The sequence below is a fragment of the Gymnoscopelus braueri genome, assembly GCF_963280865.1.
Source record: "Gymnoscopelus braueri genome assembly, chromosome: 1".
NCBI classification, from domain to species: Eukaryota; Metazoa; Chordata; class Actinopteri; order Myctophiformes; family Myctophidae; genus Gymnoscopelus; species Gymnoscopelus braueri.
Window position 1 is genome coordinate 20,673,869 of NC_137603.1, and position 21,545 is coordinate 20,695,413.

General features: G+C 40.1%; 1 protein-coding gene across 3 annotated transcripts; it reads left to right on the forward strand.

Annotated features, from left to right (window-relative positions):
* The first annotated feature begins 181 nt into the window (after nucleotides 1-181).
* On the forward strand, nucleotides 182-21,332 carry LOC308090978 (malignant fibrous histiocytoma-amplified sequence 1 homolog). 3 transcript variants are annotated; one of them, XM_080436249.1, is made up of 16 exons: nucleotides 182-500; nucleotides 1,191-1,274; nucleotides 1,401-1,525; nucleotides 1,919-2,010; nucleotides 2,105-2,295; nucleotides 2,862-4,050; nucleotides 6,728-7,601; nucleotides 8,205-8,502; nucleotides 9,524-9,710; nucleotides 9,855-10,048; nucleotides 10,553-11,052; nucleotides 11,641-11,801; nucleotides 12,254-12,428; nucleotides 14,050-14,117; nucleotides 14,714-14,943; nucleotides 15,868-21,332. In XM_080436249.1, exons 6-16 carry the CDS (start codon nucleotides 4,035-4,037, stop codon nucleotides 17,341-17,343), a joined length of 4,179 nt encoding a protein of 1,392 aa, XP_080292375.1. In that variant the 5' UTR covers nucleotides 182-500; nucleotides 1,191-1,274; nucleotides 1,401-1,525; nucleotides 1,919-2,010; nucleotides 2,105-2,295; nucleotides 2,862-4,034; the 3' UTR covers nucleotides 17,344-21,332. The 3 variants fall into 3 exon arrangements, with proteins under 3 accessions (XP_080292375.1, XP_080292376.1, XP_080292377.1); XM_080436250.1 differs by having other exon boundaries at nucleotides 14,759-14,943; XM_080436251.1 differs by lacking the exon at nucleotides 14,714-14,943 and having other exon boundaries at nucleotides 183-500; nucleotides 21,006-21,327.
* Nucleotides 21,333-21,545: the final 213 nt, after the last annotated feature.

The following is a 21,545-nucleotide window of genomic DNA, read 5'->3' on the forward strand; positions in this document are numbered from 1 at the left end:
ACGAGGTACAGCTTTAGTGTCCGCCCACTCAGAACCTCGTCCAATTACGTTACAGAGCCTCGTCAGATGTGACCAATAGGACTCATTCAAATTCTGTGGGATTTCTTCATGTTGTCGGAAGCATTTTAACCAGCGTCCATAGAGAGGAGCTTCACGGCGTTTCAAAACTTAAAAATACCAGTTAATTATATATTTTATTAGGAACTTTTAACTAACAGTAGGCTGTTAGCAGGTCTAACCATTTTCTTTTACAAATACTGCAACTGCATAGTGCATTATACCATTACAAAGGTTTATATGATCACAACATGGACAGGAGCACAACATTGTTGGTTACACAGGAAACAGGTGGCGGGAGAACAGAGAATACTATTCCTAGTCCCACACTCGATTCGAACAACATATGCCCGATCTGCCTGAGCCCCTTCGGGCAGCAGTTAGGCACCCTTGATACATGTCAACATATGTTCTGTCTTCAATGCATTCTCCAGTGGTCCCAGGTACGTTTTTAAAGGGGGTGGGGGGAGGGAGTTATGTACAAGTGGGTAACATTTGCCTAAGTACAAGAGTGGGTTGATAGACTTTTCTCATACAGAAGCTAATGTGGTGGTCGCCGCAGGCTGAAAACCCACCTCTTCAGGAAACACTACCCATCCTCTCTGCCTGGCCTACTACTTGTTGTTAACTAGTTGTACGAACGCATGTTTTATTGTTGTATTGTTTTATTGGATCTTATTTAGTGGATACACTTATTTGTTTTAGCTCCTGCTCATTTGATTTAGCTATTTTTGTCTCTGTTTAAGGAAATAGGTAGCTGATATAATGCACTTTTACCTTAGCGCTAGCTTTACTCTTGGTTGCTTGTTTTAGCAGAAAAGGCACTTAAGACTTCTGGTGATTAGTAGTTTTCGTTCCCTACCTATGTTGAATGCACTTATTGTAAGTCGCTTTGGATAAAAGCGTCTGCTAAATGACTGTAATGTAATGTAATGTAATGTGGTAATCCACTTTTAACTGTAGCTTACAGTGTAAATCATACTCTCATTCAAGTCTGTCTGCCTAAATTTGTGACAGTAGAAAAACAACCAAAACACTAAAAGACAATAGAAAAGTTCAGTCACTCTTCTCAAGATGTTATTCTCAGGTTACCAATTATGTGAATTGAAAAATAATGCACTGTTACTCTTCAGACCACAAACTCATGCCCAGTGGATCGGATCAGCTTCACTGTCATCCAACAGAGATCCCAGCCTGGAGGAGACATTCTAAAAAAGGTGAACTTTAATGATTGGTCACATTGTAAACACATAGGAGGAGATAACATTTTATTATTCCCTTGATTCTAACCCCAGAGGACATGGAATATCACGATTTGCACTGTTTGTCTTTGTTCTATGAAGTTTGGAGTGAAGAATAGGAGTGAAGTTGTTACTCAAGATGAAGAGGCGGACGGAGGCATTTGTCAAGAGTGTGGACGGAGCGACCGCAGGAACCGGCTACTGTTGTGCACACGTTGTGATTCGTGGTAAGGTTAACTCGTTAATTCGTGGTAAGATTAGTTCTTCACACACCTATATAAAAGAGACTGATGCATAGCATAGGACCTAAAAGGCAAAGCCATTGAGAACCAAAGGAGAAACAAAAAATCAGCTGATGAATGTCTTGAGGACTGATATTTTTTTATTTATAATTTAATATAATAAGTGCACGTTTAGAAAGTATCGCAGGAGTTGTTCCTCATAGAGAACACAGCAGATTATGTCGAGCTAATTGGTTTATGGATCTGCATTGTTGCATCTAATCCTCTATATTTCCATTTATTGATAATTATTCTCATTCTATTTTAAAATGTTTGGCCACTGGTCCATCTAATATCCCACACAGATCTAATATATTGTGTGCATGTTTATATTTACAGGTATCACATGGATTGCTTAGCCTCTCTGCTGGATACAGGCCCTGAGACGGACTGGATTTGTCCAGAGTGTGCAGTCAGCCCTTCTCACTCGGGTAACTCTACCCGAACATTCTTCTTATTTGGCATCAGTGTGAATGTACTGATTTTGTAGATTTTTCATAGCTTGTCCTCCTATTTGCTTCACAGAGGAAGAGGAGGTTAGCAACGCAGAGCTCACAGACCTTCTTGCTGAAATAGATGACGGTGCATCCACCTCCACCGGTCGCCTTCGTCCGTCCACTAGGAGTCAGGCCATCACTTCCACCGCGACACGCCATAGTCAAAGGATTCAGCACAGAGCTGCCAGAAACCTCGCCGTGCCTGCTCACCGCTCCCTGGTCAGTTCAACATGGTACATCTGATGGATTACATGAAAGGTTCAAGTGGTCAATATGTGACATTACGATGGGAATTAGCAGGACAATACTCAACATGCATTGCGTGATGAGTGGAGTTACTAACCCAGATCCTTATTTCGTACCCTTATCAACATCAAAATGCTTAAATTTAACCTTTTATAACTGACATCTATTCTAACCTCAACTGTCTCTTGCTGTTGGTGCAATGCATCTTGCGTATTGTCCTGCAAAGTGATCCATTAATACCATGAAAATACTGTAGGTGCATCAGTGGCTCAACCGTAATATTTTATAATGTTTAATAATTTAATGCTCTATTGTACATGATACCATTCAAGCATTTACCATGTGTGGTCTGTACTTTTACAATCTGGGAACCCATTCGGTAAAAAGAAAGGGGAAAAAATCTGTCTTGTACATGTATCATGTTGGATGTGTATCCTTTTCTTTCTTGTTCTGTATCAGTTGACATCTTGCAGCTATGCTGTGTAGGACTGAAAAAGACTTAACTATAGCTCTTGCATATGTTTTATTTTTATTTTCAGCATGTTCCTAAATACCTCTTGAGGACATCAAGCTCTGAGACATTGGAACTGGATGCAAGTAATAGTGGTGATGTCAGTGATTGAAGCAGGGCAGTGCCAAAAATAAGGAGGCATCAATGAAAAACAACTGCCTCTTGAACTATTGACAATGAGAATGCACAAGATCTACTGGGAGATCATGTACTGTATTAACCCATTAAGACCTGAGGCGATTCTCTGAGGTGGAACAGTTTTTGGAAAAAATAATAAAAATGTTTTTTTCAAGATTTTTCAAAAATAGCCAAAGAAATCTAAAGTGACACAGATGCGTTCCAGGTCCTTAACACAGAGGTCTTCCTGTGAAGACCACAGCAACTGCTGTTGTCTCAGATGACCACAGGATGGGAGCAGTGTGTGTTGTTGGTGGAGCTGTCAACTGGTTGTTGTGCCTCGGCTAAGGAAAGCTTGCGTGACAGAAGTGAAACTATGCCTCAGCATTAGGAGGAAATGAAACTTTGGTGGGCATGTGGAGACTACTACTAACTAGATACATCTTTACTATACTACTCAAACCCCACAAAGCCAAAGTGTAGTAAACTAATAAAAAAAAAAGGCTTTAGTGTTTAAATTGGCCAGTTATTGGTATATAAACGATATTGCACTAATTGTATACAGTATCTGTTCATGTAACAGCAATAGTTTATTCCCCAAAATCATGAAGGCTGATTTGACCGTTGAGACAAATAAGTAAGTAAATGTGTCCAATAGTGTAGTTACTGCACTTTGGCCTTGTAGGGCAGGAAATTATGCTTTATTTCATGTGGTAATAGGAAGTTCACAAGGTGAACAGTGCACCTTTTCTCTTGTGAAATGATTTCTGACAGCTTGACAAATTATGTTGCACAGATATTAAAATTAAGTGAATTGAAATGGCAATATGCTGTGCATGCCATATCTGTGTGAGTGTGAGTGTGAGAGTAATACGGTATCTATAATAATGCAGTATCACTAGTCAAATTGAATATTTTCTCAGTGGGCAGATAAACCTCTGCAAGGGAGATTGCTTTTATCTCTGTTACTAACTCTGGTGAATCACTGCTATTTACTCCTCCCATAAAGAAACCAGGAACAGGGTGAGTAATCTGTTGCTGTTCACCGGTGTACAGTATGAGGAAGTGACATGAGGGAGACAATATGGCTCATGTAAATGGTAAGCAACTTAGCGAGCTTTCAACTCTTAAATATGTTTGATTTGTCTCTATATAACGTGAATTGTCAACAGTTCCTTCTGTAGAAGTTAATGTTTAATGTAATTACTGCAATAAACATTGTACTCAGATAGGAACGTTATTATTTATACAATAATGGTGTTACCTGTATGCTTGAAGTTTAAATGCAATCCTGTTAATGTTTATGAAAATTAGCTTGGCCATCTTCTTTGCAAATAGTTTTTGGCCAAAATTATCTTTATGTCCATCATTCCATAACATGTTTAATGCCAAAGTTGAGTAATGTTGCTCATCAGAACTGATAGTCCATCTCAGTGGAACATGTTTTTAAATATATCAGACGTTGGAGCAAAGTCTATTCCCTTAACATTTAGACCAGCTGTTAATTTAGTTTATTGCTGGGTCATTTGAAGGCTGGGCATTTCTTCTCAAGCATTTACTGTACATTTTTCAGTTGTGGCTCAAATGAAACATGTTAAACTATAAAAGTGTGCTCCTCAGAGCACAGGTCTCCGCCCAGGACGGGTTGCCTACCCAGGGCTCGCAAACTTTAGAAGGCAGAGATGAAAATTACATACATCTTGATCACATGACCCCAGAGATAGTAGTAGCAAAAAGTGTGTTTTGAAGAAAATCCACTATGGCAGAAAATGTAATATGGCACAAACGGGGCCTATAAGTTGTCATGATCCAGGGAATCCAGGGGGAAAAGATGTTGATTGTATGACCTTGCTTAGTGGGAATGCCTGACAAAATGTCGGACAAAATCTGTAGGAGTAGTAACAAAAAAAATGTTTTTTCAAAAATCTGTCCCATGGTGCCACTATAACTGACTGATTGAAAAGCCAATCATAGTCAGAATAGAATCAGAAAATGATGTTCCAATTTGACCTCAGTTTGAGGTTTGGACCCAATTGGTAAGAGTAGTAGCAAAAACTGTTTGCAAAGAAAAACACAACATGGCGGAGACATTTAGTCTGTGAAAACCTTTGCCCGATAAATACTTTTCAGATTTTTGTTTCTTGTTTTTTTAATGATTGTTGAATAGCTCTATATTCTGATAGTAATCGTCGCTATAGAGTGTTTATTCAGTGACAAAGGTCTCCCTGTCTAGAGTTTTTGGATTTGGAAGTGATGACACAGAAATGAGCAGACAAAATTTTAACTGGAACACTAGTTGTTCAAGGCATGCTGATAAATCGGTACTCTCTACTGATTGGCTGAAATTGGCAGCCCACCTGATCTTTTTTTATTAAAGAGCTGTAAAGACGGGGAACTCTCTGTTACTGAACAAATACTATAGCAATGATTCCTATCAGAATATAGAGCTTTGACTTATTTTTACCAAAAGAATATCAATTACCCTACCTATAAAGTAAGTGTGATGGCATGACAGATGACACTTCCTTAAAAACATTCAAAAGCTTCATTCTAAGTGGGTAACTAAAACAGAAAGTGCTGTTGAGTTATACGTTACTTTTAGTAAAGACTAACATAAAAGTTACTAGTTCCTATTTACGGCAAGTAACTTAGTGAAGTTTTTGTGATTTATTTTAGAAAACTAACTTTTTTGGTGAAATGAAATTTGGTGAAGCAATTTTATGTCAAACATTTCTTAATTTGAATACCGAACACAGAGAGTGTATATTAAGTAATATACAGTATGGTCTGCAAGTATAATGAACAGATGAATCAAAGGGTGAGGTATGTGAGTCCTATTTGAGCCTGGTGATGACAAAGCTTTTGTAAACAGGTTTCATATCACTGTATGTCTATCTTTTTTCCTAGTAGCCTACATGTAGCCTACTTAAAGGTAGGGTAAGTGATTTTCTTTGGTTAAAATAAGTGTTAAATAGCTCTATATTCTGATAGTACTCATTGTTTGTTCAGTTATAGATGTCTCGCCAGCTCTTCATAAAACAGAAAATGCATTTTCGTTTCAGTTTCGTTTCCAATTTTATCCAATCAGGATAGAGAACTCAATCAGGATATAGATTAAACAAGTGAAATTGGAAGTGATGACACTAAGAAATGAGCATGCAAAATTGGAACTGGAACACTATAAAAATGAAGCTTAAAAATGGGTACTTTCTCCTGATTGGCTGAGATTTTGACACCTACCAGAAAATGTATTTTCTGTTTATTAAAGAGCTGGAGAGACGGGGAGACTCCTGTTACTGAACAAACACTCTATAGCAATGATTACTATCAGAATATAGTGCTTTAACCTTTTAACAAAATAATTTTAGTTTTAACCAAAAAATATCACTTACCCTACGTTTAATAGGAAATTGTGTATTAATTACTACAGTTCCCCCCCCCCCCCCCCAGTTCAGTTCAACTTTATTGTCATGTGTATTATGATAAAATGAAATATACCTGCGCTCTGGCTCTCTTTTAACATAACATGGCATAGAGGTGAGTTTGTGTGTGTTCACACCTAATGGCTTTACGACTGCTCTGCTCTGTGATTGACCAATGCTGACCAATGCTCCTTATCACTCAGCCATCCACAGACATGCTCAGATGTAAAGGATGGATCCTGCAGTAGAAGCAGTTCAGTTCCATGATGGAACTTCCATCCTAAAAATGTATTTACTGACAGACACAGACAGTCTTTTGTGTTTTAAATCAAAAGATTTGTCTTACCATTTACAGGAAACCGTAAGAAGGAATGGGACTTGTCGGGGCGGAGGCTGAAAGCCCTTCCTCAGTCGCTCTTAACGCAGGGAAAGGACGCCAGAAGAGTCGACCTCCAGAGGAACAAATTGAGACAAGTAAACGGCTTGTCCACCCTGGTCCACCTGACGGAGCTCAACCTCTCCAGGAATGAGATGGTGGAATTCCCTCAGGAAATCTGTCAGTTGCATAACCTGGAGAGGCTCTACATGAACCAGAACAACATCAGGTCCATACCAGAGGCGGTCTTTCCTCAGCTGGGGAAGTTGCAGTTCCTTAAAATGAGCACAAACCACCTGACCAAGCTACCTTCAGACATGAACCAGTGCACCAGCCTCACATACCTCAGCCTGTCAAAAAACTGCCTTCAGGACCTCCAGCCTCTGGTGGGTCTTCGAAAACTAAAAGAGCTACTTGTCGAGAGGAATCAACTGACGGAGCTGCCGCCCCAACTGTTCCAGATTGATAGCTGTGAGTTGACCATGTGCAAGGTCACGGGGAACCCGCTGAGGTGCCCACCGGAGGAGGTCTGTATCGGAGGCGTTCAAGACATCCAGAGCTACTTCTGCCAAATGGAAGAGAACCCGAGCACGCAGAGCACCTGGACGGTCAAGACGATGTTTCTGGGCTCCTCCATGGCTGGGAAGTCGACGCTGTGTCGCAGCCTGAAGCAGGGCCAGCCCGTGGAGGTGGCAGAGGAGGACCGCACCGAGGGCATCGAGATCAGCGAGCTGTACACCCAGAATGTCCGCTTCCTGTTCTGGGACTTTGCGGGACAGGAGGAATACTACCTGACCCACCACGTCTTCATCACGCCGTGTGCCCTCGTCATCCTTGCTGTCGATTTATCCAGGTAAGACCTTGTGGGAATTTCTTCTTTTTTTTTTCCCAATCATGCTCTTCACTAGCCTGGTAAACCCTCCCTCCAGAAATCTCATTTGTATTTTATTTCAGGAGTGAGTCTGGCATGAGGGCCTGTTTGGCTTTTTGGCTGTGGGCTGGAGCTGGGCGGGAGTAATGTAGCTTTGATGTCCAAGTGGCCCTTTGATGTCCAATTAAGCCACTTTAGGCTGCAGTGATTATCACCAGTAGTAATTGGTTTGTCTCTGATGTTAACGAGCAGCTTGTATGAAAGGTGTATTGATTAATGATGTGTGAACCACTCGGGTTCCACCTGATTGGCCTACCTCCGCTGTCAATCACAAAACAATGAGCGAGGACGCTGATTGGAGAGTCCATTTGGTGGACGAGCAAGAAACGCCCAGATAAGCCTTCAGGCCAGACTCACTCCTGAAATCAAATGGAAATGAGAATTCCGGAGGGAGGGGCTTTACCAGGCTAGCTCTTCACTAAACAATACATCCAACTAGTTTATTTGTGCTCATTATTTCATGAATTATATTTAATTATTGTTGCAGTAATTCCATTAATATTACGTTTTCTTTTAATCGACCAGCTACAGCATCCATGATCGCATGTCTTTCAAAGACAAAGTGTGGTTCTGGATAAACAACATCCAGCTGCGCGTTCCAGGCTCAGTTGTCCTCCTGGTGGGCACCCACTGTGACCAGTGTCAAGATGAAGAGGAGGTGACAAAAAAGAAGAGAGACATCGAGGAAAATGTCCAAAACATGCTGGCAGACAGGAATGGCGTTTTGAAACAACAGAAGAAGAATCTGGAGGACAGCGAAAACCCTTCTCTCTTCCTCGACCAGATGAATGAGCTTGATGGCCTTTTGGAATACAACCTACAGGTAATGATCCTTTGAGACTTGTGCCGTATAAATTAAGCTCATACATTCATGTGCAGTGGTGGAATAAGTACTCCAATATTTTACTTAAAGGACAACTTTGTTTTTTTACAACCAAGGTTTATGTTTTAGGTTGTAATTAAAGTAAATAAATTGTTATTATAGTGTTTTATAGTGTTATTATTTTTTTTCATTTACTGCTTTTTATAGTTTTAGCAATTTCCGCGATCTTTTTTACAGTGGGCAGGGGCATTCGGGCAGGTGGCTAAATATGTATTTTTTTACACAATACAAAAGGTCCCGTGGAGTACTGTAAATAATAATAAAGAAATCGCCGGGTTAGTGTGTAAAAAAGGACATATTTAGCCACCTGCCCGAATGCCCCCACCCACTGTAAAAAAGATCGCGAAAATTGCTAAAACTATAGAAAGCAGTAAATGAAAAAAAAAATTACACTCATCTTTTATTTACTTTAATTACAAGCTAAAACATAAACCTTGGTTGTAAAAAAACAAAGTTGTCCTTTAAGTAAAAGTATCAATACTGCAATATAGAAATACTCTGTTACAAGTAAAAGTCCGGAATTAAAAAATTACTTGAGTAAAAGTACAAAAGTGTTGGTATCAAAATGTACTTAAAGTACCATAAGTAAAAGTACAAAAATGTTTGAAAATAGCAGATCTACAAGCTCACAACGCGTTGCGATGTGACGCGTTGTGAGCTTGTAGATCGGCTATTTTCAAATAGCCTATGTATAAAATAGGGCTAAAGTGGTTAATATATGTTTTATAATATAGTAATTGCTAAGTAACTAAAGAACTAAAGATTTCAAATAATTGTAGTGGAGTAAATGTACAATATTTGCCTCTGAGATGTAGTGGAGTAGAAGTAAAAGTACTGGAAAATGGAAATACTCCAGTAAAGTACAAATACCTCAAAATTGTACTTAAGTACATGTACTTAGTTACTTTACACCACTGTTCATGTGTTACATGGCTTCTTCTCCTCTTTACATTCTGCACAGGTTTTGGATCTCATCACAATTGACTGCACGAGTACGGAGGATATTGCTAGGCTCAGAGGTGACATTTTGAAGTATATCCACTCAGAGAACATATTTCCCTGTGCTGAGAGGATATTACCCAAGAGCTATGAAGAAGTGGAGCTAGCCATATATGAATTACGTAAAGGAAATCTCATCCCTCAACATGGTTTGTCAACTTTTATCTAAACCAAGGCTTTTACAGCTATTATTTTAGATTATGAACATTGTATTACTAAATTAATTCCTCTGTTGCTTTCACAGAAACGGCTCATTTAAAATCCATTCTTCTTTATTCATCTGTCTATAACAGGGATTGTTCTCTTGGAGGAACTACATGATCTAATCTTGGCCCATGTTGACCTGAATCACGAGAGCCTCCGCAGTATCTTGCGGTTTCTTCTGCGATACCTCCATCGGATTGGGATAATCGTCTGGTATGAAGAATTTGATGCATTGAGTGATCGAGTATTCATTCGCCCCTCTCTCCTCATCTCACTCTTCAAGGTCAGTAGTGTCTGCTTTGCAAATTCTAAATACTATGCATTGCTTATTGTGTATTATTTATGTGAGACAATTGTGTAACTATTAATGGGTTAACTAACTTCTAGTGTGGGCTCAGTAAATCTATCATTTCGTTTATCACGACTGTTTTGGTGTATTGGATCCAAGCACTCATTGCCTTGTAGGTGCAAACAACGCAGTGTTAACATTAGGATTGCTATACAGTTTTGTTCTGTCCCAGTGCAATGCTATGGTTAAAGTATTGTTGTGCAGGTACTGTACCTGCATTACAGAAATGAGGATGGGATATCCAAATATTCCTTTTTTCAAGCTCCAGAGCCACTAAAAGGAGTCAAAATCATGCAAGAAGCTCCTTTGTTATTCCATTCCACTATCTGCCCGTACTAGGGCATGACATACATGCTACATTAATATTATACAGTATGTGTAAAGTAAAAATTATGTTTGTTTCTTTCTTTCGTTCTTTCGTTCTTTCTGTCCGTCCAGACCATTGTGAGACATGACCTGGTGCAGCAACTGGAGGGGATCCCCAGAGATCTGCTTAGGACAGAGAGTATTCTGGTCAAACAGAAGCGCACGTGGGTGGATAACCTCAACAGCAGAGGCACCCTGCACAACGCCGCCATACGGATCCTGGTCCGCCGGGAGATGGAGGGCCTGGTTCTCGACGACGAGGACTTGGTGAACGAGATGGTGGGGAGCAGCAAGGAGGAAGGCATACTGCTCAACCTGTTGCAGCATTTTGAAATCTGCCTCCCGACTAACGTGGGGAGCCCGCTCAACCCCCAGGCCCCGGTGTTCGTCCCCGGTGAGGCGTGGCGGAACTCGGCCGGTGTGGTGAAGGGAGATCCGGACGCGGCCTGTCTCTTCCCCAGCTACCTGAAAAATAACGACGTTGTGAGTGAGAAGTGGGGCAAAGACAAACTGGATGACCTCAACGTTCACGTGTACCTCCTGCCTGAGATTCCCCACGGCTTCTTCCACAGGTACCGTGTCCTCAAGCACATAATGTTTACTCTTTTACTTTGATTATGATCTATCTACTGTATCTATATATGTCTGCAGCAGTGGTGGAAAAAGTACTGAAATGTTTTACTTAAGTAAAAGTATCAATACTGCAATGTAGAAGTACTCTGTTAAATTTACTTGAGTAAAAGTATGAAAGTATTGGTATCAAAATGTACTTATAGTACCAAAAGTAAAAGTACTAAAATGTTTGAAAATAGCAGATCTACAAGCTCACAACGCGTCGCGATGCAACGCGTTGTGAGCTTGTAGATCGGCTATTTTCAAATAGCCTATAGGTATAAAATAGGGCTGAAGTGGTTAATGTATGTTTCATAATATCATAATTTACATCTGAAAAGTAACTAGTAACAAAAGTTTTCAAATAATTGTAGTGGAGTAAAAGTACAATATTTGCCTCTGAGATGTAGTGGAGTAGAAGTAAAAGCATGCAGTATGGAATTGTCCTCTGCAGAGAAATAAGTATGGCATTCAGCATGGGACCTACAATCCTGCTTGCATTAATCAATTATCTTCAACTGTATGTTTATGATGTATGCCATTACTAGGTTGATTATCAAGACATGTACCCTGTACCCAACTCACTGGGTGGGGAGAGACCAGTGTCTCCTCTGTTGTGGAAACAGGCTGCTTCTCTTCAAACAGAAGAAGAGCGAAGAAGGAGATCCATTCATAGAGATACGCTGCAAGAGACCTGAGAACAGCAATGGTAAGAAATGTCTAACTGGCCTATACTGACAAGATATTCAGAAACCTTGTATCCATGTTTAATATTTTTTTACGTTTTTTCATGTTGTAGTATGACAGTGTCATGCAAAAGTAGTGAAAATAGACGATCTCCTTGCTCACACCACAGGAGCTTGTAGATTGGTTAAATTTGTCTGTGGGTTTTTTTAATATATTTTTTATATTTAACTAATGAAAAGTATTAACAAGAACTTGTGACTACATAATAAGTCCATTGGATCCATGGGTTCATTTTTTACATTTCCTGAAAAGTAACAGTTTTAGGCATACAAAGTTTCTGCATGACAGCGAAGATATAACATGATATATAACACAAGTAAATGTGTATATAACATGTGACATACAGTTTATTTATTTTCTGTGTGTGTCACAAGTTGTTCAACACGGCTACAGAGAACTGTTCTCTCTTTCCAGAGTTCCGTCAATCGTGGGATCTGATCCTAGCAGTAATGTCCAAACTGTCTTTGCTGTCAAGGCAGTGGCCGGGCCTGACAGAGCAGGTCCACAGCCCATGTCCAGAGAGAGATTGTCAACACTACTTTACCTGGAGAGACTGGCAAGATCTCAGCAAAAGTGACATATATGAGCTGTAAGTAGGCCTATGCTTGTGTACATTCTAGGGATCGTAGAAACGTTTGTGATTTTTAATTGTTGTTAGAAATAAGCAGTGGTGGAAAGTAACCAAGTACATTTACTCAAGTACTGTACTTAAGTAAAATGTTTGGGTATTTTTACTTTACTGGAGTATTTCCAGTTTTCAGTACTTTTACTTCTACTCCACTACATCTCAGAGGCAAATATTGTACTTTTACTCCACTACAATTATTTGAAAACTTTAGTTACTAGTTACTTACTTGCTTTGCAAATCATGATATTATAAAACATACATTAAAGTTATACAATGCAGAATCCCAAATAACGATTTTTAGCAACCTCTGCTGGTCACTACCGTCACTGCATACAATTTCCGTAATCCTCGATTACCCAGAATTCCATTCGTTTTCACCGGAAGCCGGAAGCGTTTCAAAAAGCGATCTTTTAATTGTTTTATACTATCTACGGATCGTTTCTCTTAGCCAGTGGAGCATTAGTTACCATGAGCTGTGCTTTCTTTTTCTGTTCTTTTTCGATCTTCAAATCCTACATTCTCTTAACATCAGCGTGAGGTTCCTTTTTGCTATTACCGTGGTAGTTCCTGGCCAAACAGGAAACCGTTGCGGTAGTTCCTGGGGACGTCGGCCACGACGTCATGACGTTGGCCAGGAACGTCATTTCCCCGGGAAAGTCCCCCCAGTCCACTTTCAATAGAAAATATATAAATAAAAGGCTTCCGGGGGTGAAATTCATGGAGTGGGTGTTGTGAAACTTTTGCCACTGACAAAAGATATACAATTTAACTTTAGTTTTGTTGAAAACGTTACCTAGTATTACTTTAACCACTTCAGCCCTATCTTATACATAGGCTATTTGAAAATAGCCGATCTACAAGCTCACAACGCGTCGCGATGTGACACGTTGTGAGCTTGTAGATCTACTGTTTTCAAGCATTTTACTTTAACATTTGGTACTTTGAGTACATTTTTATACCAATACCTTTGTACTTTTACTCAAGTAAAGTTTTCATTCCGGACTTTTACTTGTAACAGAGTATTTCTATATTGCAGTATTGATACTTTTACGTAAGTAAAATATCTGAGTACTTTTTCCACCACTGGAAATAAGGACTTTTCTAGTTTTAGGTCTAGTTCCAGTTGTAGACATAGCTGTAGTTCTAGTTATAATTTTCATGACAGTTTTAATAATATTAAGTATTGGGCCATGTGTAAAAAGATGGTGGGTGTCCACAGCACGAGTGTTAATTTAACTCTGAGAATGTACATGTGGATTATAATGGATTTTTTTTACACTCATAAGGTCCTTACACACCGGGGCGATTTTTTTCATGCGAATAATACGTTTTTTTTAAAAACCTTATAAAGTCAATGCAAGCTTCCACACCAGTTTCGCGGAGCGAAAAAAGCGTCTTTTAATTATTCGGAACGAGTCCGAATTTTGCGTATATTCGCATATTCGCCGGTGTGTAACCGCCTTTAGACTGAGTTAAATTAACACTCAGGATTTTGCTGTCTTGGTTGGTCAGTATTTTGTCCACCTGTCCTCTCAATAGTCAACAACATGCCATTTCTATGTACATTGTGCTTTGCCAACAGTGTCCAGGAGGAGAAATTAGTCTGCCAGGGGGGACACACAAGACGGACAGAGTTGATTTTCCCCAAAGGTATATAATTATATATTTTGGTACCCATTCTGAAAAATATAATATATAAATAGACGCGTAGCAATTCTGGGAAATTGCAAAGTGTGGTTGCGCCGACGCCGGTCGGGGGTCGCCGCCGCCGGGACTCGAGTGATACGCCGGGAGGAATACCCTCGGCCACGCGGCGTGCGATTCGAATTCGGTGCCGATCGGATCCCGCGTTCGTGATACTTGCCGTTTCGATTTTAAGAAATAGGCCCTTCCCACTAAAGAAATAGGCCCCTCCCACAAATGTAATGCGCCAATTGTATTGTCACGTCACTCCCGAGATCACTCGCGTTTCATTTTGAGAGGATTGATCCCCCCCAAAGAGTTATAGGCCAAAACGTAAAGGGGGCTGTTATAGCGCCACCATGAGGCCGACTGGTGTAAAATGTTGTATAATAATTTCGCACTAAATTATGAACCTCCCCTGCAAGTCTTGTAACTCTAGCCCTTACAGTTTCTGAGAAAAAAATCATGAATTGGAGTTTTTTCATTTTCCCATTGAAATGAATGGCAAAAATTGAATGCACTAATAAATCTATATCAATTAAACTATACAACGTATCTCTTAGCAAACTCTGAGACACAGTTTTCTCAGAGTTCTTCTATTATGACAGAAGGACAGACTTACACTCCAGCATCAGTCAGCAGCAGTACAGACCTCAGCTCCCAGCATGTCCAGACAGGCAGCTCCATGACCTCCCAGAGGGAGGTGAAGATGGAGGAAGAGGAGGGGGGAGCAGAGATAGAGAGCAAGAAGGTCGAGGGTCAACCTGATGTGAAGATGGAGGAGAAACCAGAGGTGAGATCATTATTAACCCAGAGGTTCTCAACTCAAATGAATGTAATGAACTATCTGGTAGGATGTAAAACAAGCAGAGTCCATGTAAAGCAGAGTTTCTATAGTCAGACTAAGGAGAGAGAAGCTCTAGTGTCAGTAAAGGCCTGGCTCTCTGTGTCATTCAAGTCTCAGTCTACTATTTATCTGCATTGTGTTGAATGGGTGGACCCAGGAATCTCTTTGGAGACAAACTCTGTTTATTCTGACTCAGAATGACATAAAAACACTCTCCGGGTTAGTTTGGCTTTAGTGCATGGACTCCTCTAAACGAAGTTACAACATTTGTAGGAGTAATATAAAATCTAAAAAAAGGAAAAATTGGCCTCCTGGTGGCGCTATAATAGAGCAATGTTGAAAGGGTGGCATTTGTTCCATAATGTAGTGTGAATGTGCGTGCAAAGTTTCACCGCAATCGGACGCTGCGTTCATGATTTAGGGCATTTTGTTAAAAACGGGCCACTCCTGCAAAACTTTAGATTTCAATATTAGCCAATCAGGATGGAATATGAAAAATCAAACAGATTTTTCTTGATCACATGATCATGTGTACCGATTTGTGTGAAATTGTGATCAAATCTGAAGGAGTAATATAATTTTTTTTTACATAAGTCGGCCTCTAGCCATGCCTTTCGGCCTGGCAGAGACAATAACATACATCTCCATCAAGCATGTGTGGTGTTGTGATATGGCACAGTTACTTGCAAGGTATGTTATTACATCGGCTAAAAGTCAGGAATTACGCATTAACAGTCAGTTGGCAAGGAGTGACATTTACATTTTTAAGAAATGGCATTGTAGAAAAGTCTTGGGTTCATTTTTGTTTAATTAATATCCTTGATTTTATTTCCCCCTCTCTTCTATTCCATTCTATTCTATTCTATTTAGGGAACTATTCCTTTGCATGGGGAGCTGGAAGAACATCCTGTTACAGAGTCACAGTCCTCTCTACATCCCTCTCTGGAACTCTATGAAACTGATCAAAGTTCATGCTTCAGTGGTTTGAGAATAGAAGAATCCATCTCTCTGCCTCGTTCTCACAGCTTACCCTCACTCAGCCAAATGCCATGTTTAGAGAACAAGGAGAGTTTCAGAGCAAAGCGGTCCCACAGCGTAAATGATGTTACACTACTGGACAAAACACAGACAATTACACCTGATATCATTGTTGTGGAAAACAAGGAAAGCTACAGGTTCCACTGCACCCAAGCAGGCCTGTTCCAATGCAACGTGACCGACCTGGTGTTTAAGATGAAGACAGAGGGAGATGTGACTTACAGGACAGTCCACTGGGACCGAAGGCTTCTATCCCAGCTTGACAAGAGGCCTGCAGGACCACTGTTTGACATCAAAGGTTCTCAGTGGTGTGTGTGTCAGCTACAATTTCCACATTGTGAGATCCTCTCCATGGGTGGAGGCAAATCCTTGTCTGTTCTCCATGTGATGGATGATGATGGCTTTGAGCTGATCAAACCCCATGTGATCACAAAAACTCATGTTATCATAGATGTAACTGGATTGTCTTTATTTGGTATCATCAAAGAGATGTTGTTCGGGCCCAGTCCTGTCCAGGCATTGGTGTCACTGTTTTATACACCACCTATTGATGATCATCATCCCAGTTCGATCCTGAAAGTGTTGTTGCTGCCTCGGAACGTTGTGCTGAGAGAAGTGAAGAAGGAAAGGAAGGAGATGAATGGAGAAGAAATCTACATTGGAAACCCTCCCTGTAAACTAATCCCAAAGCAAGAATACACCCTCTCCACTTCCCCTCAAGATGATTCCATCAAAATTCAACCGAATGAGGCAGAATTTGAAGTTGATGAATCATCCCATTGTGATTACATCGAAACATTTGACGTGATTTTAAAGCGAAGGTTTACTTCTGTTAGTTTACTTCTAAGAAGCAGTAAGATCTCCGACTGTCCATGGGAACGGGATGTAGACCTTTCAGCTGCTGTTTTAAGAAAACAACAAGTTCAGCACACACTGAGTCATGAAGCGAAAGACAAACTGTTGTCTGTGCGTAGCAGCTTCATCGACAGCGTTTCACATCCCATTAGGAGACAACAAGTTCAGTGCACACTGAGTTGTCCAGCAGAAGACAGACTGTCTGACGTGAGGATCAGCTTCATCAACAGCGTTTCAGATCCCGTTCTCAACAATGTCCTGGACAAACTTTTACACAAGGGAGTGATAATCAGAGAAGAATATGATAACGCCAATGTCAAGCAAGTGACACAGGACAAGGCACGTTTTGTCATCGATGCAGTGAGGAACAAAGGAACTGCTGCAAGTTCAAGCATGATATCGTTTCTCTGTGAAACCGACCCATTCCTCTCGAAACATCTTGGGTTGATGTAAAACTGTAACGAATGTACTTGAGTTGGACACACTGAAGTTGGATCATTACATTTAATCGTTTTTATGACATGATCATCCAGAGCAACTTCAAAGTAAACGAGCAATGACAGGTGCAATGCCTTGCTCAAGGACACTTCAACAGGGTGCCTGGCTACGGCATGGACACACATTGACTGTTTCAGAGATTAAACACATGATGTTTCGATTACAACCTCAGGACAAAGATATGACAAATGCCTTTAAAATGTTTTAACTCATGAAGTGGAATCATGTGTCTGACTTATGTTTATTCAGACACCTGATGAAGGTCATGGACAATGTTAAGTGGAGTGTGTGAACACATACAAATCACCAGCAGTATTTTATAGGTAGGGAGCCCAATGTCAAGGGGTTTCCTGCATTACCTGCTGTTGAAATAGCTACAGCAAAATGTAAATACATGAGCCTATGGGCCTTAACAAGAGATAAGACTCACACACAGTGGGGCTTTGAGCGTTGTATGTTTGGGCAACGCATGCAGATATTCTCTCATGAGAAGCAAGAGGATGCCTGCAAAAAGCCATTTTACTCCCTGCTCCCCCTGACACAGGGAGGTTCACAGAACCGCTGTTGTTTAGACCTGGTCTCTTCACTCCGGTTTGCACTAAACCCAGACCATATCTTCATCACAGTCTACTGGAAAAGAGGGAGTTATGGTACAAATACCATGAGCTGTTCTGATAGAGGTCCATGTCCCTCTGGCTTCCTCACCGCTAGCTAATATATCATGATAAGAAGACATCACCTACTCCCTGTTACATCCGGACAGGACGTTTGGAAATGCATACAATGTACAATAGACCTTTTGAGGGCACAGTGGACAATTAGCCTTTATTAAACACCTGAATATCCAATCGTTTACCCTGTATTCGTATTCCTTTCCTATTCATTGGCTTAATCTCGTCCTCTTTGCCTGGGCACTAAAACAATCGAAAGCGGAAAGACAGAAGTCAGAACATTTTGGATTCTCTACTGGAATATGCTTTTTTGGACAGTCTACAAGGCGTTTTGAGAGTTTGTCCAAAAAAACCCTCAGAGATTTCATGGGGATGTGGCGAGTATATTAACGGAGATATTTTCCTACCAAAGTCTCCACTGGACATTTAAATGTCCACAGAGCTTAAAGTTGTCACATGAATCACCCAGGATATGATCACTATATGCACCTTTAAATTAGTTTCTCACTGTGGAGAAGCTCAAATTCCAAAGCATGTCTCACAATGGCTCTTTATCACAAAGTTGACAAATAATCATAATAACAAAATAATAACAATTAAGAATAACAAAAGTTAAATTTACAACTTAGCAGTACATTGAGTAAATTGATTCACTCACCACACCCGCTCACATTTACAAACATCAACGGCTGAATAGAAAAGAAGGCAAGTAGAGTCTTGATAAAGAACAAATATAGGTTTTACTTAAAAATACAGAATAATTGATTACAGGAACTTTTTGGAAAATCTGCAACAATTTCATTCCTAAATTCTGAAATACTTTGTAGTATACGCTATAATAATCTATATAGAGAATTCCAGGGGTCCAGGATGAAATATATTGCACCCAAGAGAAACTATTGTCTTAGAATTCTGGTTGACAATAGTTGTAATAGAAATCCAACAGTCTGTATTCCTTGAGTATCAAAAAGCTGCCCATCTCTGCAAAGTCCAAGCTTCCATAATAATCTAGAGTCAATTCCATGATTTTCCAAAGGTACAGTACAATCGCACTTTTTCGCTGGCAAGGGGACGATAGACGATGTTTTAACTCTGGCAGTCAATGAATTAACATATTCGGTGCCAGAGTTTTATTAAAAAAGTGACGTTGAGTGCCAGAGACCTCACCGTTTGTAGCGCTACGTTGTTTACAGCTGCAGACTCCACGACGAGCACCCGATTGTAAACAATATATCAGTGCACGATGGTGGATGGTCCTGGCTAACACCTGGAACAATAACATCTCTCACGCGAGTTACCATGGCGGAGTGATCTCGGATCGAAAATTTGTGGTTTTCCCCACTGTAAAAAGTTAAGGAAATATGGTGTCTTTTTTGCAAGGAGATAGAATGGGAGCGGGATAAAGAATTACTCAAATGGTTTCAAGTGCTTGTTTCACCCACTTCCGGCTGGTCTGAGCCAAAAACTGAGCCCGATTTGTTCGCAGACCCCCACTTAGGGAGGGTAGGCGAAGTTTCGGAGCGTTTCGGGCACTTTTTTTTAAACATGGGTTTCGATGGGGGCCTAAAAGGGTGCGTGGCTACGTAGTTTTGCCTATTACGTCGCCGTGGTAACGCGAAATGGCAAGAAAGATATTAGCCTGGTCGTCCTTGTCGTTCCACACGTTTTGACGTATACATTGGGACGTGTCAACCGTGTGGGAGGAGTAACATTTGGGGCACCGCGTGCGGCCAAAAATGGCGTGTTTTCGTAGTTTTTGGCGAATAACATCGCAATAGTAACGCGTAACGTCAAAAAACTTCCGAGCACATTATTCCCGGCAAAGGCGCACGTTTTGATGTATAGTTTGCCGCGGTGGTGTAAACCGTGCGGCAGTTACGGACGGACGAAGTTTTGCGGCGTGAAATAAATAAATATTAATTATGGCGGAATACAATAAGTGTTTTGCTATTACATGGCAAGCACACTTAATAACGGCAAGGTTTGAGACACTCTAAAATGGGGTGGAAGAACATTCCACAGTTTGGGCGCTACAGCGGAAAATGACCCACCCCCTGGTCTTCAGCCTTGTATTATATTTTTCAATTCTGAAAAATATATTTCACATGCATATTTCAAGATTTGAAAGAATTGTTAAAATAATACATTTTAAAATACATTTTGGACCCTAAGATACATATATATTTTGGACCCGCATATTTTCAGCATACAAAATATATTCTCACCCATATATTATGCCACATATATATATTTTTTGTGAACTTTTTGAATATGGAGAAAAGTATTATGTTTAGTTTTAGGTCAGGTTAAGTGCTTTGCATGATGTAAATAAAATGTAATGTATTATTGATTGATTGATCAATGTATTTAAATTACACTGAGTAATTAAACTCATTTGCAGTGTCGTCGAGTAATACAATACAGTGAAAATTCAACAACATCACAGTTTAAAAATACATTACATCTGGGAATTGGAAAAGAAAAAGGCATACAATACATGTGAGATATAAAAAGTTACAAAAAGAAATCAAGACAGCATTTTTCAGAGTTCTAAAAACAATTACACATTCTGGTGACCTGTTTGGTCACCAGAGTTCTAAAACGACTGAAGGGTACTAGAGTGGTTAATTTCAATGTAGTCTGCAGGTCATTCCATGTGGTAGGACCACAGAAGCTAAAAGCAGATCTACCAAATTCAGAGTTGACCTTGGGCACCTTAAATGTGAGAAAACTACTTGAACGGGTGTGATAGGGTCCAGCGGGGCCCATTCCAAAAAATGATGAGATGTAGCTAGGACAATCTCCAAGTATGGCTTTATATAAGAACAGATGCCAATGCAGTTCTCGTCTCTCTGCCAAGGAGAGCCATCCAACCTTGTTATATAAAATACATATATGTTATATATATTTACTTTTGAACTAATCAATTGTGTTTGTTTTCTGTAGTGCCTGGCTTGTCCAAGCCAATGTGAAGACTTCACTGGAGAGAACTGCAATATCAGCATTGTGGCCATAACAATTGACAACCATTAAGCTGTATGCTCACCCTAAAATACTGACACTCAATGACACTTCAACAACTAATAAAAGCATGATGTTCCATTCTAGCATAATCATTTTTAGAATCTGCCTTGTCATGGGTCAAACATGAAATAAACAGACCTCTTCATATTCACTTAAGACATGGCTGTTTTTTATGTCACTTTGAGCTATACTACTAAATTAATTTAGGCTGTCTAACATTACAACTTACATTGAAGTTGGCATCTTGACATTTTTCAGAGACAGAGTACACAAACTGCAAGTGAAAACCTCTGTGATCTTTCTTTTGGCACTATATTTCATTTATTTATTGGGCACATTTTGTAGATAAAGATGTATAGATGGATATGCAGACTAGACAACAACCATGAGAACATTTTGTGGGGGAATTAGTCTTCAAGATTCAATTACAATAACTTGTCATTGTGCATAATGTGCAAGCAC

Coding starts and splice junctions, on each gene's coding strand:
- LOC308090978 (XM_080436249.1), top strand. Junction 10,049..10,552: donor TCCTCATCTCACTCTTCAAG/GTCAGTAGTGTC, acceptor CTGTCCGTCCAG/ACCATTGTGAGACATGACCT. Junction 14,944..15,867: donor AGATGGAGGAGAAACCAGAG/GTGAGATCATTA, acceptor TATTCTATTTAG/GGAACTATTCCTTTGCATGG.